Raw genomic sequence first — 26,142 nt, forward strand, 5'->3', positions numbered from 1 at the left:
GTGAAGCCAAAACAAATCAGAACAAATATAACAATGTTACAAAAACATGAACCTCGGTTCAGACTTTCAGGTGTAAAACGCCCTGAGAGTCATGTGTTTCCCCAAGACAGGGAAACCGGGATGCCAAAAGAGAAAAGAAAGGAAAGAGAAATAAATTAAACTGAGAAAATAACTCCGATCAAATTTCTTTCAAAAGAAAGGTGAGCACAACTCACACAGTTTCAGAACGGTCTAATATCAGCAGCTGTTAATAGATTGAAGGCAGTCAGCCACAAATCTTGCTTGGAGCATATGTGCATGATAAAACAAATGAATCAGCATCATAGCTACCATGTCCCACGACATACAGTCTTGATCAACACTACCGAGGCCGTAATGGATCGAAATTAGGCACATATCACAGATTATTATTACTTGTTTAAATGTATGATTTCCCTAATAACCAGCACTGATTCATATGGCCAGTTGTTGACTCAATGTTTGTAAAAATAAAATGTCATAAGATTAGAGACAGGAGAAGAGGCCCAAAGAGACTGCTTATATATATATAAACCTCACACAGAATATTCAGGTCAGTCCAGCTCAGGAGTCTGAAACTGCTTTTATAGAATAACCATAAATAAGCCTTGTAATAAAAATGTTGAAGTTTACAAGCTACATCTGGGCCAATATTTTACTGCACACATAATGCTGTGGTGCAGTAAGTAAATATGCCATGTCATATTTGCATTTAGTCATGGTTATGGCATGAGTTGGCTTCTTTTCTGCGTCTGCTACTACCAGTAGGCACGGAGGACCGCTACAACATGTAAGGACCAAAGACCAAATGACAAACAATGTTTTATGTTTAACAAAGTAGATCCATATGATTGTACTTTATCCCAGATCCACGCACAATGGAGAAAGAGTTCATCTGTGGGAGGTGATCCATCAGTTAGGAAAGGAACATGACCATAAAACTTCACTTTTCCAGACCTGATGCCAACACCTGACAGTGGAGCCCGGTACAAAAGCATACGATCACACATGAAGCAAATTCACATCTGCTCACAAGCACTCCCAAACATTATCAGCACTCAAACAAAGGCCCCTCAAACAATAGTTACTGGAACTATAATTACTTGCATGGAAATTCAGCATAATCAAAAATTCTCACAAAACTATTTCAGTTAATGCAACACAATGTTGCCTCACACCACTCAGACCCACCGCTCCATCTGATTGTGTAATTGTACTGTGGTACGGTCAAGTGGCGACCCACTGATGTTACCCGCTGGTTTTTAAACTGACATTTTAAAGCCTCAAGTCGGGCTTTTTGACCATTTAGTTTTTTTGGAGGTAGAAATGATCATGGGGAGGAGCAATATTGTATTTACTTAGTATTTTATAAGTGAAGCTGCCACCTTTTAAATGATATTCTATTGGATCCCCTAGTGGACCTCAGTGGTACTGCACTTTAAGGCACTCGGTCATATCCATTGTGATCTGTAGCACGCCATTTGAAGGCAAAACAATGTTTCTTCTTCTTCTTCTTCTTCTTCTTCTTCTTCTTCTTCTTCTTCTTCTTCTTCTTCTTCTTCTTCTTCCTAAGAACCTAAACATGTTAATATAAAATGGATAGTAAAAGCTCTGAATGTGCAGGCACAGCAAACAGATGGAAGATATAAAAACTGGACAATGGGGCACATTTAGAAAACAGAGAGTTTTCTATCTACTGTATGTTAAATATAAAGTATATTCAGACAAAAACAAAATACAGGGATGGACTCTGATCGGCTGTCTTCACTCTTCAGTTGAGGTAAACAAAAGCCTGGCCACTATTTGAGTATTTATGGTACACACACACACACACACACACACACACACACACACACACACACACACACACACACACACACGATAACTACCTTGGGGGAGACTTGCCCCACATATCCGCTGCACATACTGTACAGCTGGAGATGCTCAAATGAGATGAATGTTTAAACAATAACCATTTTCTCCTCCCCCAGTCCTGCATGTTTGAGGATCAGTAGCAGCCCTCAGTATAAACGCCACCATTTGTGGTTAATGTTTGAAAAGCTACTGAAGTGCCTCCCAATTCATTCAAACTGCACTGTATATCTTGGCCTGCTCAATTTCTCCTGAAGCCATGTGACCCCGAGGATTTCAACCTTTTTCACTGTGACACTAATGGGAAGATTCCTCCCTGAATCTAAATTATTACCACATCACACGGTCACACTGGTGCGGTGGTGTGCGCACACACACACACACACACACACACACACACACACACACACACACACACACACAGACCAGACCACACACATGCTCCAGGAACTAACTCTACACAGAGCCCTGTTTTCTCTTTGATAGCAAACAGTATTTAATCATGTACGGTCTCATTAAATAAATCTCAGTGTTGATGTAATTATCAGAATACCATCACATTCACTAAAGGTCAAATTCTACATGAGGTACATAAGCAAATAAAACTGCAGCTCGCCGCGGCCACTTGGGCACTCATCCAAATGGAAAGTGATGCTGCATGATGTATTCGATTGTTGTGCCCACTTAATGGAATGAGACGATGACATACATTCATTAGTATACCTTACATCATATTTCTCAGTGGCGTGTCGGTGTCTGGAACAGTGAGCGCGTGCGTGCGTGTGTGCGTGCATGCGTGTGTGTGTGTGTGTGTGTGTGTGTGTGTGTGTGTGTGTGTGCGTGTGTGTGTGTGTGTGTGTGTGTGTGTGTGTGTGTGTGTGTGTGTATGCGTGCGTGCGTGCGTGTGTGTGTGTGTGTGTGTGTGTGAGAGAGTGTGTGTAAAGGCACCTTGTTTCCAGTAAACAAGAAGAATCCCACTCGTGTCAAAAGGTTAATAATCAGGTCAGAAAAGTCAGACACACACATACTGTACTCCCACACATAAAGAGTTTAGACGAGGAAATGCAGAGTAGATTTAAAACAGTTTTGTGATTTGTCGACTGACAGGAATAATGCCAAATAACGTCTGAAAATCGTTGTGCTTTGTGCTACCGGTGGATACTCATCCTGTTTAGTGCAGTTGCACCTCAGATGGAAATATCAATCTGTCACTCTGTACTGAAATATTTCAACACTAATACAATGAATGTCTATAAAATGATGGAGGCATACTTGTGGATGAAGCCTACTTGTACTTTCCCAACTTTCTAGTGTCACCTTGAGGTTGACATCTTTGTTGTTTTGTCTTAAAATATCTCAGCAACTATTGGATGGATTGCTTTGGAATTTGAGGCAGACAGTCATGGTGCCCAGAGGATGAATCCTTGACTCTGGCTATATGATACCACCATCACGTTGATTTTTGTGATTTTGATTTAAATATCTCAACAACTATTGGATGGGTTACAATGCCATTTTATACAGACATTCATGGTGCCCCAAGGATGAATCCGATAAACCTTCATGAAACCTTCACTTCCTATACGGTGCCACCATGACTTTGATATTTGTGGTTTTGATTTAAATATCTCAGCAATTATTTGATGAATTGACCGTAAATTGATACAGACATTCATGGTGCCCAGAGGATTAATCCTACTAACCATGTTGAATTCTTGACTTTTCATATGGCAACACCACGATGTCACTATTTGTTGTTTTGAGTTAAAGGTCCCAACTGCTATTGGAGAAAGTGCCATATATTATGGAACACAAACTCATATCCTCCTCAGGATAAATTGTCAAGCACCATTATCATATCAAAAATTTGACTTTGTCCAGTCCTTTGGTTTATGACCAGAAAACAGGTGACAAACCCATCAACTTCAGCTGCCCTTGTGTTTAAGAGCTAATTTGCAAATGCTAGCATGCCCACAAGCTAAACTAAGATCGTGAATCGTGTTAACATTATCCCTGACAAACATCAGCATGCTAACACCATAATGTCCCTATGAAAGCGCTCAACTGGCTCTGTTATAAACTTGACTAAACGTAATGTATTCCGGCACCGGCCCAGATGGTAATGTGAATTCTGTTTATTAAAAGCATTTATTCACATGTTAAATATTCGTAGGTCAGTCTGCAGATGTTGTGAGGGAAAGTCCAGGCCACACACGCCGAACAACAAACACTCGGTGAGACAGACAACGGATTGTAAATAAATATGTGTTGAAAGCTTACTGAGAAGAGGAACAAAGGCGGACAGTCGGACAGTTCAGTCCAATTAAACAGAGTGAATATGTACGCACTGTGACAGGCTTGTAGCTACGGCTGCCACAGCATCAAATGGCAAAGGACCTTTCCTGTGTGTTTGCATTATAAAAATATTACATACAGTAAGCACCACAGGACCTGTGGGCACAAATAAATGATTCATATTTCTTGGCAAGACACACAACACAATGCATCAAATTGTCTATTTGAAACAGTCCCCACTCATTAATGTAAATCTGGTATTAATTTGCATACATTGTTAATGTACACTTTTTTACAGTATGTTTGAAATTGCACAGGTTCTCAAATAAAATATGCAAGTCTTTGCCACTTAAAAATCTACGCAGTCGGAACCCATTTGGGGCGATGATTAAACATTTCTCAAACACTGCTGGAGTGCAATTTATTCCTCGTGGGTGGATGAGCAGTGCTTATGAAATATTTGCTGTGATTTTCTAAGATTTCACTTCTCCCTTAGAAGAACAGAAGTTGAAAAAAATATAAATAAATAAATAGGCTAGCCACTTACACAAGGACACCTTCGCTTGAGCCTACACTCGAAATTAAAACAGTCACAGGAGACCAATGGAGGCAGTTTTTGCAGCAGATGGAGAAACAGCTCTCAGCGTCCATGAACTGTGAGGAAGATTTCTTTAACAGCTCTGCTACTGTTTGCTATTTTGGAACTACTGCTCTCATCAGTGTGAGATATTTCTATCAGAACAAAGCAAAAGGTCAAGGAGAGTGTGAAGCAAATTCTTCTAAAAGACGCTTTTGATGCGAGCCTTCTTGCTCTCTTGCTATTTCTTAAATAGCACAACAAAGCCAGAAACAACTCCGACTACTCCCAAGCTAGAAATTCATATTATAAATGTTTCCATCACGACGTGGCGTAGTTTTAGTTCACGGGCTGAATTTGTTACTTAGTTTCATTGTAAGAGACAACCTGTGATTACAAACACAGAGAGGTGAAACAGAGGAGTGAATCTGTCTCCTGTGTTTCTCCAAACTCTGTCTGTAAATCGGTCACACCCATGGTGCTCACATGTTTGGCCTCAGCTGGGACGCAGCAACGGTCGCCTGTAAAACAACAATAAATCCATTCATATTTCAAGACCCTGCTTTGATCCATTTAAGGCTTCGTCTTACTTAGGTAAACAGAAAAGAAAAGAAAAAAACAGCCAAGCTTTTATAACATAGAAGAATATCTGGTAAATGTACAGTTAGCTACAGCTGAGAGTTCACCTTTGAATTCACTTCTAAATAAACACTTTCCAACATCACAACTGCAGTGCAGTTGCTGAAGCAGAGCAAATATAAATGTGAGTTAATTTCACAATAAATTACAGATTAATAGTTAACAAATTAATGAGATTGAAAAGGTAGCTGTTACATTACCCAGAAATATGTTCAATCAGATGAATTAATTGCATCTATTCAGTGTTCTTAATAAAGAAAAAAATGTTCCTGTGGATTTGTCAGAAAATTAAATTAGTCTATAATTTAAATTCTAGGGCTAAAAACGAATAATTTTACATTTAATTTCTATTCTTATAATTAGCTAGCTCAATGAGGAACAAATTCATGTTCACACTGGCATCCTGATACAAGGATATTGACAAAGTGGCATGCTGATATTTAAAATCTCAGATTGAGTGGTTTTCTGCTTTAATCAAGTATTATTGACCCGACTAGGCCAATAATACTATCATTTTGTTTCTGCCGTCCCTGCTGCTGACCTTTGACCCACTGAGGACAACCTCAGGCTCCGCGTGGTTTATGATCACATAATCATTGAGCACTTCCCACATGCAAGCCAAGGCTTCACCCTGCCATCCATTCTTATGCACAACCAGCCAGAGGAAGTGTCCTTCAGCGATCTGCCACTCCCTCATCAATCACCTCCCAAGGAGACGCGCTCACGAGGAAGACTGAGCAAACGGCACTTGGTCAGTGGGAACAACAGGAGTTGCAAAACTTTTTAAAGGACGCCTCCACGCACCTCTGACACCGACTTTTCAGAATGAGCAATTGCCGTTGCCACTCTGAATTCTGATACTGTCTCTGCCCCGAGCTGAGGTCCGCTCAGTCTATCCAGCCCGCCTCCAAATAGTTTCGGCTAGACAAATAATGTTTGGACAAATCGACGAAAAAAAATAGACCCACTGCTCTCAGTGAGAAAAAACAAATAAATGTTTAGATGGTCTGCTGGGAATAAATCCACTATCATATCCATTGTTATAACTATACAGAAATCCACCACTGAAAAGGTACTTTGTCTCTGAGGCCTATAATAAACAATATGCTAGTAGAAAAGAGGAGTGTGCTCATTTTAAAAGCAGTGTGTACATTTGACAGTGTGAAAAAAGTGTCAATATATACTATTTTTTCATTCAGTAGTTTATGGTAATTGTTGGATTGTGTAACACGGAAATCAATGTTTTATTATCTGTGTGGAAAATGTCCAAGAAGACATTTTGACTCTCCAGATGTTACACATACAGTATGTTTAATGCAGCTCTTCTAAAATTTTATTTATTTTGCTTAACAAGATGTATTCCCTGTCCAATCTTTCTATAAAAATATGCCCATACCACAATTTCAAAATTCATGCAGTGCAATCAGTATGAGAGCAGAAAAATATGCCCGCCTCATCCGTTTCACACGGGCTCTTCACACAGTGAGGCCTTCTGCGGTGGGAACCCATGATGAAGCGGTAAAAGCTAGATTCAGTGTCCTGACTAGAGAACAGTGATGGGCTTTGTTTCTGCTCTTCTCCTGTGGGAGTTTGGCTGATGGTAATGAGCTTGTGTCCATATGGGGGGATTCAGGCCATCATCCAACATACAGGGACCCTCTATTAAGAAGACTCTATCTGGGCTATAGGAGCAAATCAAAGGGGATTTCCATCATGTGCTTTTAGTGCAGGGTAAGAATACCATTATTACAATGACAAAGATCATGATGATGATGACGACGATGACGATGATAATAATAATGTGTATTAGAACGCAGTACTTTATGAGGTTTAGTAAATCGTGAGTAAGTGGTACTCCACCATAATGTCACCCCATGGTTTGTGAACTGCTGTTTTGAAGCCTTGTTTCTGGCATTTTTTGAGCCACAAGTGACTATATTTCATGCGAAGGGTGAATCTAAATGAGAACAAGAGGACGCTATGCCCCGCCCACCTGTACCAGCAATTTTGACTGCACACCAGGCATGTCAATCAAATCAGGCAGGTCCCCAAACATACTTGAGGCCCATTACCTAATTCATTTTGGAATTATTTTCAGTGTGAGCACCAGAACACTGGACAGAAGGAGTGAATTTAGCAAATAGCACTGGTGGAAAAAAAGTATTGACTTACTATTTCATAGGAGAGTTTGATAGGAGTCTATAAGAGTAACAACTTTATTGTAGTTGGCCACTAGTGGCCATTAGTTGTACTGCACTTACAGGCACTTCCTCGTTGGCTCTACCTTTCAGAACTATGTCCATTTTTACATATCATTTATGGTTGTAGGGCTAAAATATTCCCCGAATACAAAACCAGCAAGGGCTTAGTGCTTTTCTTGTACTCACTTTTGATTAATCAGTTAGTTAATTTGGTCCAGGCTAAAATATTTCTACATTTATTTGATGGATTGTGACTAAACTTTACAAATCCGTGGTCTCTAGAGCATGAAGACATGCGTACCCCAAATGTTTTCTCTGCCACTTTCAGAGAGTTGCTAGCAGGGTTGTAGACCCTTGTTTAAAAGTAACGAGTTACTGCTGTGAGCAATACATTTCCTGTTACCTCAACAGAATTGCAATGGACACAGAATGTCTCAAAAGCAGGACAAATGAAATTAAAACTATATTCATGTCTAGACATCACCTGTGGTAAACGACAAAATATGCTGTGTAATCATGTCCTATGAAAAACTTGCTACCTCTGGGATCAGCATGTTTCCAATACTCCCCAAAAAGGTGTGTTTGCTGAAGTACGTTGAAACCACAGCTGCAGCAGGAGTGGTGCAAACACACACGCATGCCTTATTAAGCTTGTCAATCAGCTGCCAATTCACCACAACCTTCAGATCCACTCTGTCAGCCAGCCCGTGCCGGCAGGCGGTCGGTCGGCCGGGCCAGACGAGGGAACAGCTGGCCGCCACTTTCAACTCGCTGCGGCTACCTGGCTTGGCATCGACTGCTAGAGACAGACATACCTCTGCCAGATGCTGCATGTGGCTGGACGGATGGACGGACTGTACCCAGGGAGCGAGGTGAAGGAAGGGATAGGCCACGCAAACCGCTGCTCCACAAAGGTCAGCCACGACAAACCTTTGGCTGAATGTCCTTAAAAGCCTCACAGTTATCTCTCCGTCTCTCCAGTGAAGCCAGCGGGATGAGAGCGGAAAGGTTTAATGGCACTAATAAGGCCCGGAGAGACAGGTGACATCGCCCTTTAGGTCGACCAGCGGCACAGCCACCCAAAAAGGAGCGGGAGAGGGGAAGCATTATTCCACTGACATTATTCCAATCTGAATTTAACTGTCAAGAAGTCAAGAAGACGGAGGCCAAACTGACTGTAACAATATTCACAGCAGTTACTGATGTAACGTGTGTGTGTGTGTGTGTGTGTGCGTGCGTGTGCGTGTGCGTGTGCGTGTGTGTGTGTGTGCGGTAATACGTGTCCCTCCTCGTGTGCGCGCACACATCTGAGAATGACTGACTGAAAGCCAGCGAGTTATCAAGCCGTCCGCGCCGTGTGATTTGTCCAATTTCCTCATCATCCGCCAAAGTCAGTGTCAGGCAGTGATCACCGGGCTGGACGGAGGTTAAAGCAACCAATAGTTGCCTCCACAGGGCAGGCGGGAAGAGCCATGGCGGCCATCGTAGAGCTCGTTGTCAGGCTGCAAGAATATCGCCCTCTCGGAAATTGCATACGGCGTGAGATTCATCGACATGGACTCAAAACATTCTGACCTGGCACTGCATTAGGCCTTTATATGATCCTATATATTATCCCTTTTAAGACTTTTATTGTGGCAATTGAAGTTAAGCACAAGAGCTGAAAGATAAAAACCGCTGGCGAGCCTCCTTGCAGGGTTAAAAACCTGACAAGCATCTGGTCATTTCCACCATGTCCATGTTTGCCTTTTCCCAGCTACAGCGCGATACTGCTCCCGTGATGACAGCTATTAGGACTCTGGGGAGGACAAAACAGTAAAAGGGAGCCTGATTTGAGTACTCACAGCTTTTCCAGGGCGACCAAGCCATAGAAGGAGCCGTTCCTCAGCAGAGAGATCTTGTTGTTGCTCAGGTTTCTGTTCAGGGGAAAAAGATACGAGAGAGGGAAGACAAGGTGAGCGTACGAGACGAGCGACGGGAGGTACATTTGTAAATATCACAAAAATAGAGCTGGGGGAAATTATTTATTCAAATGGCTGATAAATTGTTTATCCTCCGACTGTCAATATGCTGGCAAGAGATAAGGATTTATGTCTGATGAGATTGCGGCTGTAAATTACTCATCCAGGCCACGTTTCTGTCTTGTTTATGGCCATTTGTAGTTAAGATGGGTAATGATCCAAGCCACCCCCATCCTCCACTCCTCCACGTCAAAATATCGGCCTAATAGAAAAACTTAAAGAAACGCCAGTTCAGCACAATTCAATCATTCATTGCTCACATCACAACAGCAAACAAATCAATGAAATACACCGCAGGGATCTTTAAGTGATGAATTAATATTCAGAAGAGATGCAGCGACTACATTTTGATTATTTCTGTGACAGCTGTCACTACATTCCCCCCCCCCCCCCCTCTTTTTTTAGATGAATTATGTCTGTGCTGAATGTAAAATGAAAGTGAAAAAAAAAATAGCAGTGATGACACAGAACTTCCTGCTGAGAGTGTTACAAGCAGGCACACACGCACACACACACACACACACACAGACACACACACACACACACACACACACACACACACACACACACACACACACGCACGCACACACACACACACACACACACACACACACACACACACACACACACACACACACACACACACACACACAAGCTCGTCTCTTGTCAAATGAATCAACACACTGGCACTTGAGATTTTCCTCAAACCATAACATGCCGATGTCACATTTAATCCCAACTGTGATCATTTTCTAAAACCAACCACGTGGTTTTTGATGCCTAAATTGAAGCGTGTTACAAGGCGAGCCAAAACGTGACACTGACACTGTATCTTCTCGTGGACTGATAGGTGTATTACATGCTTTGGCATGACACGTGTATTCAATCAAGTGTTTTGTTACTGTAGAAAAATACCCTACAGTTTCTAGAGCACATAAGATCTGTCTTCCCTGCTGCTGGTGAAAGAGACCTTTAAGATGAGATTTCAAGTCTCCTCATTCAGCCAACTAATAACTTCTAGAATGTTTGCCAAGTATAACGTGATCACACTAAGTTATGAGCAGCTTAGAGACAGCTACTGCTAGAAACAGTCGTACAACAGGACAGAACTGGTAGTGCAACCCACCGCATTGAGAAAATCTGCCTACGGGTGGTCTGGTCTTCCATGAACACAACAGTCTACCAAATTTAAACTGCAAGAGATTTCGGTCTGTGCTGTTTCGCCTGAGCTAACCTCGCAGCTTTAAAGTGGGTGGGGCTCAGTTGGGAATTGGTGATGTCACATACTTCTACGCACCACGTATCAAACCACAAGTCCTGACATATTACCTCACTAGGTTGTAAAGCCTGCAAGCCTGTAAACTTTAAAGCCACACTAATCAATATCTTTATACCAACAGTGACTGTGAGAGGGGCAGCTCGTAGTTACAAACCCTCAGTGAGTTCTCATGACTCCACAGTTCCCCTCAGTTTACGGAGCATTTTAGTAGATTTAACAGTCAAAAAGTTTTTGTTTCTTTTTCTTCAGCTGCGTTATTCTTATGATCACAGCAGGCCCAGGTTTTCAGCAAAGAAAATAACCTACAAAAATGTCATTGTACGATGCCCTGCGTCAAACCGCTCAGAAGAGGACACCAAAACAGAGCTAAAATTAGAGATTGCAGCACTTATGTTTACTATGTGGCAAGTAGAACAACTTAAATTAATTATAATGATGCTCTGCTAGTCTGGCTGGATATCTTCAAAGGAATATGTTTGCTAAGACATTTGCCATATTAGATTTATCGATTTATTTTTGCACTGCAGGCGGTGCAAAAAGCTCAATTAAACAGACTTTTGCTTATTTAAGCATGAATATTTATACGCTTCAGATGGGAAACTAACTTGCCAGGAGATCTGATACATTTACTGAATACTTGGATCAAAACAGTTTAACTTTTATTACTGTGATAGTATAGTAATCAGAGTTGTAGTAGCACCAAGTATTAGTTTTAGTATTGTAGAGACATCTTTCTTTGTCTGTCTCCACCCACACATGCGCACACGCACGCACACCATTTTAAACTGGACTTGTAAGCTATAGTACAACAGGGTGAGTGGCTGATGATATACATTGCACTTATTCTACAGCCCAGATTCACATCATTTTAAATACACCTTGGATGGCAATTCTGAATTCTATATCTGCTAAAATATTGATTGCTCTAGCCAGCTCTTAAATCATCTGCTGCAGGGCTGCTCCTTCTCTCTGATGCTGTGGATATGTGCATGCCCATGTGATCTGCTGCCTATTTTGCATGTGTGATGTTGCATATCTCCTGTCAGCAGATGACCATCCCCGCTCACCCTTCTGCCCCCCCCCACCCCCCCACCCACCCACCCACACACACACACACACACACACACACACACACACACACACACACACACACACAAACACACACACACGGTCAGACGGTCTCCTCCACCACTTTCCCCATCTTCTTTTAACAAGTTGGGTTGTGGGAATGATCAAGAGAGAGAGAGAGAGGTAATTGGGATGTGTCGCCCGTCGCTGTGACGACAGAGTGCTCGTTATGGCTGCAGGGAACGTATACTCAATTTTAACCCTGGGATTAAGCAGAGGGATCCCACAATGCATTGTGCTGAACGGGCAAATTGTTGGCCAAACTGCAAGGGGAGCAGAGTGGAAGTGTGTACGCTGAAAGTGTTGTGGTGAAGACTCACTGCACAGAGAGCCACATAGACCAAGGTTTGTGGGAAAATTATTGGGTTTTTTTTTGTTTGTTTTTGACAAAATTAAACAACAAAAAAACAGCTCACTTATTTAAGAATTGAATCTCGAAATGTACATTTTGTGCCTGCACCAGTGTGTTTTCTTATTTAATGTAAGTTTTCTTGTGCATATTCTCCTGGGAAAGTACCTATTTCTCCCCGGAGTGATAACAGTTGTCTTGGCAGGAAAAGCAGGACTGAAGATAGGAAGTCCCCTCTCAGCAAAAAGGCCAGGATGGACGCGGACTTGTGTCAGCAAATTCCTCTCAACATCCAAGATTGTATTTACATTTGGGCCTTCCCCCAAAAGTCAACTTCTGAATCTATCTTCCAAATTAAAGATTGTTACAGAGAACTGGTGGGGAAATCAGCAGTGTCAATACAAAAGACTTAGAGTAAACATAGAAGATAGATGGAAGAGTTTTAGGTGAAACAATCGACTTTTCATGAAGCTCTACCATCCGTTTCAGCTGCTACGCCTGTCAAGCGTCTCACAGTCGCTCACAGCAGTTTACACTCACAACAAGGGCAGATTTATCTCTTGAAATTTACAGCATTTGTTTTAAACAATGATGTGACAGTTGATTTCCTACTGAAGTAAACAGCAGACTTCTCATTTTGAGGCCCCAAGTGTGGATATCATCGACTGAAATGGTGACTGATGCTCGATATAGCAGCCTTGGCTCGCTAGCGTAAGCTAATGCTGAAGCTAAAACTGTTAATTTTTTGGTCTTCAACTTGTAATGTTTTCTGTTCAGTTTTACCTCACACTTAAAGGCTCGGGCACAGCACCGCAGCTGTTTTGGCCACCGCCTGAGCCGATCTGTCTGCAGGCTGTTTGGGTGCTGTTGAGCTTTTCTACATTTTGGGAAAATTTCACACATACATAGTGGTCAAAATGATGTGAAATTGCATATTTTTGATAGAAAACGGCAAACATTTTTTCAGGGAGGAACCAGAAATCGCCACAAAATACATGCGCCTATGTTTTTGACAAACTTATGATAGAAAAACAAACTTGAAGCTTTTTAGCCATATATGCTAATGTTTATGGCAGACAAACGGGTCGTTTTATCCACTCATGTTTGATCATACGTTTTTGCAAAACTTTTCAGATGACTAGCATATCCACTGCAGGAAAATAAACATAGTCTACGACAATGCAGAGAAGGCAATGCAGAAGTGCTTTAAATTGCAATAACACTGAGGGCCACGAGGGGCTGGCCCCAAGAAAAAAGCCTTTGGCTCATGAAATACAAAGTCAATACTTTTTTTTTGTTTTGACAGGCCTGCTACGGCCAGTTACAGTTTCTACTTTACATTTACTCTTTGTGGGTAAAGTTGTTTGTAAAAGTCAGTGTTTGAAGACTCTTTTTTCCACAAATCAATCAGAATACTCAAGCTGTGTGCAAGTAGACAATACGATTTACAGGCAGCCATTTAGGCAGCCAAAGTGAATAAGCAACAATTCATATGGATTTTTATTGTTGTTGATCCAGACATCAATATCCTACTGCGGTTCTGTCAGTTTGGATTCATCTTGACACAAAGCTCTCCGAGAGCAGAAAATTGCAGCAGATATAAGCCAGCATGGAGTCAGATGGACATGGTGAGAAAAAACTTGGAAAACTGAACAGGTCAATTTCACACACAGGATTATTGAAAAAAATGTACCAAAGTAATCATAATATTTTCAGTTTCAGAGGCCAAGTGGAGTTTATTTCTCCGTTTCCAGCGCCTCACTCTAAATGTTAACACTTCAGATTGTGAAAAACTGCAGCAGCTCTTTTTTGAAGCCTCATATGGATGGTGTGATGAGGTGAACGTAGTCGACACTGAGATCACGGGATACCAATGCTGTCGCTGTGTTGTGTCCCATGTCTCCCTGCTGTTCCCCAGGCCGCTACACCTCCCTCTGTGGACGGACGTCCTGCTCACGGACAGGCAGCCTCTGTTTGTGCAAACTCAAGCGTGTCCTGGGCTGTGCTGTGCTATGCTATGCTGCGTGTGTGTTTGTGTGTGCGTGTGCGTGTGCGTGTGCGTGTGCGTGCCGACCCCTGCATGCCTATCTCAGGCCTCTGCGTAACGTCCAGGAAATCAAAGAAAAAACAAAATTGAACGCTGTGTAAACAGCCCATGACAAACTTCTGGAAGAGCCATCCAACTCTCTATTTACATTATCAATTATGTTCTCTGCGGATAAGCTGCTTTCAATGAGGGGGGGAGTGCATGGATTCAGTATTGTCTGCGGGCTATAGCAAATGGTCTATGTCATTGCTTACTGTGTCTCAGCACCAACCACAGCCAGACTTGTATATATCTAGTAAATTCTGCAGTTTCGCAATTCCCTCAAAGAAATCTTTCTGTGGATTTTACATTTTGTGGGAAAAAGTGTTGTAAAAGGTTGATAGTTAAGGGGCTGTTTAATTAACAGCTAATTCATGGATTCATCAATTGACAAAAAAGGAAACTGAAACTACTTGGTTATCATGAGAGTCATTTTTCAAATAAAAATGACAAACATTCGATGGTTCCAGCCTTACAAATATAAAGATTTGTTTTCCTTTCTTGGTCTTATGTGGGTAAGAAAGAAAACAAAAATGTGTTTTGGGGCTGTTGGTTGAAAAAAGCTATACATTTGATGACTTGCGATTGTCGTTTCATTATTTTCTGACATTTTAGAGACAAAGTAATCTACCAGGAGGTGATTTGATATTTTTCTAACAGAGTTATCAATGCCCAATGGCAGCATTCAATTGGTGAGGGGTCGCCCAATGGGAGAATTCATCAATACAATCCGAGTTATCAATACACAAAGAGCACAGTTAGGCTACTGATATTTCAGAGCCACAGTCAGGGCCATAGATTATAACATGCACAAACCTCAGTCAGATAAACAATCAATGAGTCGGGAAGACATATTCAACCAAACAACCCCACTGCCTCTTCACTCTCTGGGATGGAATACAGGGATGGCTGGTTAACAAGTGAGATGGCACCCTCCTTCATTCCCTCTACCGGCTACAGCTCTAAAGCTCCTAATTCGAAAGTTACAGTTCACTACAGTCCACAGGCTCTGAGGCTAGCAGTGATTGAACACAGCTAGTGTGATTCATATCAATCCTTCCCTATAACAGGAGCTCTGGGTTTCATTCTGCCTCCACTCCACAGCTGGGACATTTCTGTGCGGCCCAGCTAAAAAGTCCCTGCTCCACTCTTGCTGCTATGCACCAGAGATATTTAACTATATTATTATAGGAGAACAGAAACCAAAATAGCTCCCATGGACGCCTTCCAACGCACCGATCATACGGACTAAGCGGGGTAAAGATGTAAACTACTACAAACATTTAGATCCGCTGGCCTCGACGTTTCTAGCCACTTTTCCTCAAACAGCCAAACCCAGTGTTATTTTAGAAGATCGAGTTACTAGACAGCTAACCAAAATAACATATTTCATATCTATTAACACTGACCTTGGATGGGAACCGGTCATTGCGTCAGGGGTTACATACAGATGTTCACATGGTCTCTAAATGACAGTGAAGCGTATCTGCCTGAGACGCCACTCTTCTTTCTTTCACAGTACAAACTGCACTGTGAAGAAAGAGTCACAATTAATCTAATGGTACAGGTGAAGAAATGGAGCAAATTAGTGACATTTATTTCTTGACTTGCATTTTAGGGATTTTTGAGCAAGTTCTCTGTAATAAAATTATCGCAATTAAAGAAAGAATTACACGTACAACCAAATCAACCTTATCATTGTTTCAATAAAAGTGAGTGAGCCCTTTGAATCTCAATCTGTGATTCAGCACAGGACGACGGTTTTGTTAACTTCTCCTCTTTGGTTAGGAAATGAAGAGTAAAACAATTTTCAATCGGTGTTTGAAAATATTTGCATATGCTTCCCAGCATGCATTGCATGGAGATGATGTATTCTCAGAAGTTTTCCCTTTTTTTTGTGTCATTATATGCCACTTATGTCTTTATCATTTCATTGTCTCTATCAGGGCATTAAAATCTTCTCGTCAACTTTCATGTTTATCATATTGCAGTAATACTTGCAGACAGATGCACTTTGATAGAAGCAGTTGCAAGAGTTACCTGCAGGCCCTGTGATGAAATTTTAAGGTTCTTGTTAGGATTGGCTGATGTCTACTGTACCAACCCGACATATGATGATGAGCCAAACAGTTTTTTTTCGGCATTTGACAGAGTCCTGCGTGATTCTGCAGAGTGGAACTGGACTGTACATGAACTGGTAGAGATTTACTTGCAAACCGAACTGGCGGCTATAAAGCAGCTGTTTACTGAATAAAAACAGGTTGTCACCTGAGTAAAAGTCCATGTATTTTCCATGTGATGTATATGCACCTTTTCACATATGTACATACACATGTTTGGCAAGTTTTTGTGAAAACCAGTAGGCTAAAACCTGAAACCTACCTTTGATTACTTCACTGGAAGCCTGAACAATCTGTAAGTACTTAGCTCACCATTAAACATCACTGACTTGCACTAACTAATCAGAGAAACATATGATTGAGGTGAGGTGGCATTTTGAGTGACAAATGTATAAGCCAACACACATCAAGGCTTCTACACAAACAGATACACAACGACCCGCTGATTCACGCACACAGACCAGCACACGGTGCTGATAAAGGCCTGCCGAAGGCTCCTGTGAGACAGTCACGAGAGATTAATACTCTTCCCACAGAGCCCACACACTGCAGCAGTGGCAGCAGCAATACACATCAGGGTTTTAATCCCCCTGTTTTCAGGCAAATCACAAAACAGGGAAAAGACAACATGCTTCCACGCTGGCCTCCTCTGCTCTCTCAAATTTATGAGCCTTTAAGTAATTTTAGTATTTACTCAGCGGCATAGGAAGGAGGCAGGGATAGCACTGCGTAGAAGTATCTTTGGCAGACGCTGTATTTATCTTCACCTAATATTTTTAGATGGTAAGTCTGGGTTTCGACACATTCTTGGTTTTTCCAAGGCCGTAGCGCAATTTACAGACTCCCCCAGCGGTCGTGAACTCTCCATCAGTGCATCATTAAAGTCTAAAGCAAAACTGATCAGCTGTTTCTTCTAAGCACGCCACATAAACGATGTTTGGAGAGATTTTCAGGCGGCCAATCTGAAGGTCAGTGGACCTGCGCACAGTTTGAGTGATATATCAATACACATCCATCGTAGCCTGCAAGAAACCTTGACTAAATATTAACCATTTGCCGGTAAGTAGATGACTCAGTGTCTACTTATTAGGAAGACTGGCAGTTTCTAACATGCGGCAACGTTGCGGCTCGGCCTCGGCCCCACTGCTCACGGATAACACAAGGGCAGATGTCATTGGCTTCGGCTATCGCAGAGGGAAAAGTGCTGTGGATCTAAAAGTATTACACCCTCTGCAGCTGAGACGACTGATATTGAAGAGTGCACTCATCGAAAGATGAACCTTTTCCTTTTTTAAAAGAATCTTCCGTATCACTGGAGATAAGCTTGAGAGAGGCCAACAGAGGACGAGAGATTGGCATGACTGTGCGAGACGGGAGATGCAACATACTTTATCAGGGTAATTTTGGTCGCGTCTCTTTAGGTTAACAGCCAGCTCTTCACGTATGCGTATGCTTAAATGGTATGACACATACCATTTGAGGCGTTTTACACTCGGAATATCTTGATCCGCGGTGTGTCCACGAGGTCTGTCAGTGGGGTAATGCACAGGAGTATATGGATGGGCTGTGTGTGCGATGAAATATTCATGCAGAAGTACTCAGAACTCTGAAGAGGGTAGAGCACAAACAGCACCTCGTCAGACGAGGAAAAGCCCTTAGAGGAATAACTGCGAGGGAGAATGCGAGAGCTGCAGTGAAATAGGAGGAGGGGAGAATAGAATATAGAGAATTCTATTTATAGCAATACAAAATAAAATATGCCAGATATGTGTTCCCGTCGATACACACAGATCAATAGGAACCTCTGATTCCTTTGATCATGCTATACATGCCATCATAAACTGTCCACCTACAGTGCAGCAGCACATTGTTGTGAATCCGCCCGCTATATTTCAAGCCACGTTTCCTCTGCTGTCTCCAGAGTCGTTCTCTACGCCGGCACAATGACTGACATGTTCTTCTAGTGGTTTGGAGCGAGCTACGGCCCCGTCCTGATCACTTCCCCTCTAGACACCACAAACGCCCCTCCTGTCTGTCTGCGAAAGGATGACGAGGATGATGGCGAAGGCCTACAGAACTGGATACTCCACATCTGGCTCAGGCCCAGACCAGATGCCCTCGTTTTTCTCTCCCTCAAACAGGAGACCAACCAGGCTTTCGAGGAGCTTAGCGTCAGAGAACATGCACAAATCAGGAAGATCGCTTTCAGCAGCTGAAATTGCAGGGAAATAGAAACACTGCAGTGCAGCTAAGTCAATTGAAGAAGAAATTTTAATAATAATACGCAAGATATCGGCTTATTATTGATGCTTACTCTGCAATTCTTTTCATGAATTCTGACCGGAGGCTGTAAAAAACAACTTGTGATCACTAAATGGACACTGATCGTTAAACAGGCTAGGTCACTGATCCCCTCAGTTACTGTTGGTGCTCCTGTCAAGCTTCACATTCTGCGTGGCACATAATGATATCGGTTGCAGACGTGGCATCAAAATGGAATTTTTTTGTCTGAAATAGCGACCGTCTTCGAGCCATCGTGAACTCCATGAGTCAGTTCCACTTACTGCCTCTGGCTGACATTTCAATGTTTCATGCCGACTTGTTTTAAAAGTGTACTCTAAATTAGGATTTTAAATATGAAATTAAAGGGTGCAGCCATGATATGGAGCTAAAAGACTGACTTTAAACTGTATCTCTGATACTTAAAGTCTTCACCAGTTTTTGACACGGAGAAGACGTGACAATAAAGACGCAGTCTTGTGTTGCAGAAAAGAAATAAGATCCGACTTGTAATTCATTATGAACACAACCCTGTTTGGCTCCTTATCTCATAGAGAGATTAAATGTATGCATCATTGTTTGGATTTCACAACAGTATTTCAGGGTGAGGACCAACATGTCGGGTGAGCCAAATGCTTTTTACAGATTCCAACTGTGGTGGGGGTTGTGCAAGTGTAAATTTTCCAAAATGTAATAAAGACTGCTGCTAACTTCACACTAGAATAACACAGTACACAGTTGCTGTGCTGGTTGGCTTTTTCTTTTTTAACGAAACCTTTAAATATGCATGCATGATAAACTGCTGCCCTTGTAAATTAAACCCAGTTAGTACTGTTGTTGATGACATGCTAAAGTTATCTATAGAGCAGACAAACACGCTATTAAATTTAACCTATAGAGTAATCTCTGAAATTTCATCTCCACAACTAAAAGCCAGAAAGAACAGCCTTATGCTCGAGGGATAACGTACACTGGGGGAATTCTGAAATACACTAAATGTGCTTCAGGATTAGATCAGATTAATCTGAACCGTGCCAAACTACAACACCCACGTTTCCATTACATTACAACCAAAGTACGCTTACGTCCTTTTCCACACAACACTAAAAAAACAAACACCGTATCCAATTGATGGAGTTTCTATAACTAACTGTGACACGGTCTTCGACTGTCATATGTCATGTGTCTGTCATACAATCTGCCCACACACACAGATTTCTGAGGACACGTACGGTGCAGAAAAACACTTGTATACGTTTCAAAATGAGACAGACAGTCGGGGAATGTTGAGGTTATATCCAAAACAGCGGCACACTTCCTTGTCTTTGATACAGGTCGGGTTTTTTTTTACACCTGATGCGTGCTGTACCCAGGCAGGCCTGATCTGGACCCGAGCCCGCCTCTTCCAAACAGATGCAGGCATCGTACTGCGCCCGCGTACGACACGCAACATTAACACCTGTCAAATATGATGGACTTGGACACAAATGTACTCGAGTATCGTAGCACAAGTCTCTCTGTCCTCAACTAGGATTTGAAAAACTGCAGCAAAAATGTTCTTTTTTCTTCCACCTAATCAAATCTGATAAAGAATAAATAATATCCTTACAGCAATGTGTCAGGAATCACAGATGTCACTCAACCTATCCTAAAAATCCTCAAATGCAACCCTACAAAATGTAATGCAACAGAAATGAAGCACAACAAATTCTACATCCATTTTAGTCACAGTCGCACCAGGCAGCCTCGTCGTTGAATGTGGCCCGCTTGGCAAGCCTGGTCTCGGTACAGGAGTGTCCACTGGGTGCGAAGGCTTGGTTAATTCCTGACATTTTTTTGTTCTTGTATTTTTGGAGGGAGATTATCACGACTAGTTCCACGCACACGGCTTCAACATGTGGGGAAAGCCAAAGCAACGCAGTTACATGGTAGGACAATCACCCCGGGGAAAAGTCGATTTAAACTCCCACACGAGGCTACACTCGACAGGTAAAACACCAACAGTCACACAACATGTAAATTCTGTGACCCAGTACTGGTTGAAACACGGCAGCTCAGCACAAGGTGAAACAGCAACGGCAGTAGTGCAGACCCTTTATGTTTCCTGTAAGTGCACAGAGTGGCTGTCTTGCATGCGGTTCTCAGCAGTGCACAAACTCAAGAGGCTCAGTCACAATCAGCTGTGACTGGGCAACAAGCACCTCTCCATCCCAACAACCTGTTTACAGCAGTCACATCCTCTGTCCATCAGCCTCGGTCGCAGCTATCAGGGGATATTTGACCCAACACGTCCCATTCTCACTTTCCCAGTGTCCTCTCTGCCGCTCCATCAAGTCCTCAGTTGGCTCTTTTGCTACCTTTCCATGTCTATCTCTCATCTTCACTCCATCCCCTTGTCTCTTCCACAATCTGTCCCACGTCTTCCCGGGACGAGCGACGTGTCCTCCCGTTTCAGAGCGCTGCCTGAGACAGGTGTCGGCCACAATCTCCGCTGCTACTCTCCGCAGTGAGACGGTGCCTATACCGCTCGCCATCGTTGAAACAGTTACATCGGATAGGTCCCAAGGTCAACAGAGCTGACAGGCCCAGCTCCAACCTCCTCAACTCCCACTTTCTCTACCCTCATGGACGATAAGCAAAACGGGCAGAGGTGTTAATCGAGGGCATCAGGCTGCACTGAGTTACCCACACATTCTTGCATACAGTTCATTTTCATCTCTCTTATTTATGCAACTATTCTTTCATTTGCTCGTTAAATTGTTTTTCGTTGGCATTTGCAGAGTGCTGCATTATTGCGGGGTTTGTTCCCCATTAACATTTTATAGATACGATAATAAAAAACTGCAAAAACAAAAGCAACAAAGCTCAATCTGTGAGTTTAATTAGAGGTGGCTTTTGGGTCTGGGTTCATACACTGTGCTTAAGTTGTCATTGAGGAAACGGCTCTACAAGAAGCTCATTGTCTATGTAGGTGGCGAGATCAGGAGAAAATGAGGAGAGTACACGGGGGTGGGGGACATTTAGGAGATTTGCCGGCGGTCTACGGGGGGAGATTGGTATGTACATACTTCCCTTGATATATCTGTTTATTTGCACAGCACATCTAAACAAAAGAGCCAGGAGGGAGGCCACTTTAGCCTGACAAAGGTCACACTTCCTAACGCAGGAAAACTGTTTCCTGGCCAGCCAAAGCTCCGCTGTAGGATTTAGTTCACCGAGGGATAGTGAGGTGTAGGCTCATTTGTCTTGGTTTAATCCTACACACAGCACATACACGACCTCTAATTTCTCAAGAGAAGGCGGGAAAGAGAGAAATGCGTCAAGCTACTTCCGGTTAGTTTGGCTCTTACTGTACATTTTTTTAAGGAGAACATGCAGTCTTAGTGTTATTTATCTGTCGACCACTTTAAAAATCAAACTTCGTTAGTACCTGCGAGCCACAAAACAGCTCCACTCTGACGAATGTTGAAAGAAAAACAAAGCCTTTAACCATTCTCCACTTAAAGGAACAAAAGCACCCTTGCCTACACAGAAGCAAACACCACTCCAAATAAATTGCAGTAAGCAAAGTGCTACCATTAATCAACGGCGCTCGTAGTTCAGAATGAGTGGTCGGCCGTAACTTGTCAAGGGCCTTTACATTTAGTATTTGCTTTTACACTCCGAAGGAGGACCTCACGTTTCCAAGAATAAAGCAGTCTATTAATCTAGCAGTCAATCTGTGTACCTGCAAAGAGAGAGGGAGGTAACATGGGGGGGAAAGTCATCAACCCCGGGAGTGTTTGATGTAACGTTTCATCGTTTCATCAAGAGAGGCACGGGTGAATACTAAGGGAGGTTTCTGAAAGTTTTCGTGGAGGTGCAGAATCTATGTTTGACTGAGTTTGAATACGATGCAAATAACATCCCTAAAGAGCGCAGAAGGACAGGCAAACGATTTATGCAGATGTTGTATGTGTAACAAGAGACGGGTGGCTCGACGGTATAGCACGGGGACAGAGGTTCTCAAGGGCCACTAAAGGTCCTAAAGCACAATGAGAAATATATTTTGTACCGTTATTTTAATCAGTAGTTCAGTTCTAGGAGGATTTTATGAGGAGTAGTTGCTGCTGTCAAATCTTACAATTTATAAAGTATGAGTGCAAACATTTTTTTCATTGCAGTAAGCTAAATATTAACCTTTTCATTCACTCACTACCAACAGACAGAGCACTGCCTGCCACCTCCTATAGCTGCCTCACTATGTTGCTTCTCTTCTCAAATGTAAAACTACAGTTCAGCAGATGAGATTCCAGGACTGGCCAACTCCCGATACCCCATCAGTAAATACTGACAGACTGCTGACAGATGGCTTTCCACATCTTTGCACCAAATAAACTGAATGAATAACAAAGCACTTTAAAACTAGAACATCTCAACTCACTGTGATCTTTTTTGTTCAATTCTGAGCGACACGTGTGATCATTTCTGACGCCGTCAATATGTGCATTTGTGTAATTGACTGTATTCTTGTGTCTCATCTCTGTTCTTATTTCATCGCTGAGCTCAAAATACACCTTGATATCTCTGAGATTACCTGCTAAAATAAAAGGTTAGGATGACAATGATTTTCATTGTTACATTGTAAACTTGTTGATTTTTTTTTCATTCATTATTTAAGTCGTTTTTTTTCTCAAACGCTACAACGTATTGCATTTAAAATTGTATTCAAAGAGCAAATATGTCGCTGTTTTGCTTAAATTATTGATGCAAGTAACTAATCTCCCATCAAAGTTTCTGGTTGTCTGTGGATTCATTAATCAATGAATCAACCAATCTTTACCATCAACTATGAGACTTAATCACAATAAAAGTGTATCAGCTATACGGTATAATGAAAATCTATTGGGTGGTGTTGTATTTTGAAAACAGGTGAAGCACAAGCATTATAACAAGGGGCTCCTTCCCATCCCAACATAACAAGTAGAAGGCAGGTTTGTTCAACATCCTATAAGCTATAAATAAAGAAAAATACCTTCAATACATCATTATTTACTTGTTTTATAAGACTATAATTTCCAGAGGGATTAACACACTAAGTTTTCTACTTCATAATGACTTTGAAATTGAAGTCATCTTCTGTTTTGTGTTTTTTGTTTTCTCTGCTTAGCTGATGTATTGCTGCAGTATCTCTATAGAAGAATGTGAGTTTAGTGACCTTACTGTGATAGCCTTTGTGGTATCAGAATAACGTAACATTTCATAAGCTGTTAGCGGCTGATCCATTTATTTCTGATGTGTGGTATCCTTCTGAAACTCATTTATGTTGGATAACCGACTTACTGGTAAATTGTGTCAAAGCTGTTTAACCTTGCGGAATCAATTCATAACACTTAACGCTCTTGCCCATGCATTTAGGTTCCCTAACTGGGATTTAAAGATCTCCAGGGGCCCTTTGGAGCACTTCAAGAACCCCACAGCTAAATTCCATCCTCTAAAAAAATATCAGAAATAAAATGATCTTTGCACTTCTTCTTATTTTCTCCTGCAGAGTGTTCTGATCTGAATATCTCACACACGCACACATCGTTTATGGACTGTCAGTCCCATAAACCTCCTGATGGGTCCTACTTACAGGGAAACGGTTCTGTTGGGTAGGAAGCTGGGCTGCAGGGTGTCCATCAAGTCCACGTCATCGCACACAACTTTGACTCGGAAGTGTTGCCTGCTCAGCTCCTTGGACCTCTCGGCCGAGCAGTGACAGCTGTCAACGATCAGGTCGGGACAGTTTCTGTTACTCAGGCTCGACTCCCACAGCAGGACCATTACGCACAGCAAACTCAGCTCTCTCATTGTGCACTGAGATTTTACAAACAACAACAACAACACACGCTCCGATCAGGTTATGTCCTCCCAGCTTTTGTGACAAGTCGGGACCATTTCACATTGTCTTCCGTTACAGTAAAGCGCAGCCTGTGATCGAGCCCCCGGTGGTCACCTGCTGCGTCCCCAAGAGCGGAAAACTTTCGGTGCTCGTTTTGCGGTTGAAACCGGGAATAAAGTTCATCATCACGGGTGTGAAACGCTGAATCGTTGTCATTTTCTGATAATATAAATCCTCCACACTGTCCTCTTGAGCGGTGGCATGTGCAGGGAAAACTTCCAGCGGCGCGCTTCTAAAGTTCGGACAAACTTCACTGCGACACATGTTTCATCAGAACCAGCACGAATGAAACAACCAAAATCTCCTCCATGACCCACTTAAAGTCCTTCTCCCGTCCGAGCTGCACTGCACGTCGTGTTGTCATTCACTGTCATAATGCACTTTCTGCGCCCTTGGACTTGTTGCGCATGTAGTGTCCAGAAAGTCCCTCCCCGTCGAGTCCTGACAGGCTCCGCTGTGGGCTTCTGAACTTTTCACATCCCAGACAGCTACACGGGGCCGCAGATGACATATGATTGCACTAAATCAGACTTAGAAAGACGGTTTCCTTCTGCTTCTTTCATATACTTGTTAACTTACTCGGAAGCCACAGATTGGAGTAAATGTTGAGATCCAAACAGCAATCAAAGGATGAATTTAAATTCATTTTTCTTTGTTTGTGCCACCTTCAAAAGTCCCTGAAGGCCCCCGAGACCTATGATTTCTCAAACACAAACATTTACAGGGTGTGATGAAAAGCTGTTTGTTTAGTCTCGTCAGTAACTCTGGGACAGCTAGGAACTGTTTGTATCATTTTTCCCACAGCCTGTACACAAGCTAAAAATGATCTAAATCTTGAATCATATCTGAATGCTCTCAATTTTTTACATAACAGTTCGAGTAGAGTATCATCCCAATATGATTTGACATTGTCTCCAAAAAATGTACAATGGGCATTATTGTATTTAAGTGTCCTTTTAAAGGCACAGGTCTGCTGTTAATTTGTCAGGATCCATATTGCTCGGCTTTGATGAGCTGCTACGAGAACCTGCTGCGCAATTTATGAGCAAAGGACACACTTGTAAACCTGACATTCACTTCAATGATGGCAATAAATAAAGAATATGAGTTGGAAAGTGACCAGGTTGACACAGTAACACAATGTTGAGATGATTAATGACTTTCCTCTTTATAGCCGAAAGTAAAACGTTTCAGAAACGGATAACCAAAAAAAGAGGAGAAAAGGAGCGGTGCGGTTGGCTTGGAGTGCCTCAGAAAAAAAAAAGAAAAAAAAAAAAAAAGAGTGTGCCATGAGAATAAATGTCTGTCTAAGAAATAAGCTGATTGAGAGGCGGAAATACCGTTCCAGCTCTCG

General features: G+C 42.2%; 1 protein-coding gene across 1 annotated transcript in view; it reads right to left on the reverse strand.

Moving 5' to 3' along the window:
* The window catches only part of LOC138195635 (adhesion G protein-coupled receptor A1), a 172,761-nt gene extending 147,610 nt beyond the window's left edge, over positions 1-25,151 (reverse strand). The window contains exons 1-2 of the mRNA XM_069145250.1: positions 24,480-25,151; positions 9,447-9,518 (exon numbers count right to left, since the gene is read on the reverse strand). Of these exons, the coding sequence (XP_069001351.1) occupies positions 9,447-9,518; positions 24,480-24,697 (290 nt within the window). The 5' untranslated portion in view covers positions 24,698-25,151. The remainder of the gene's footprint in view (positions 1-9,446; positions 9,519-24,479) is intronic.
* Between the last annotated feature and the right edge of the window lie 991 nt (positions 25,152-26,142).

The sequence above is a fragment of the Embiotoca jacksoni genome, unplaced genomic scaffold, assembly GCF_022577435.1.
Source record: "Embiotoca jacksoni isolate LCO1_2020_lvr unplaced genomic scaffold, fEmbJac1.0.p SCAF_12, whole genome shotgun sequence".
NCBI lineage: Eukaryota > Metazoa > Chordata > Actinopteri > Embiotocidae > Embiotoca > Embiotoca jacksoni.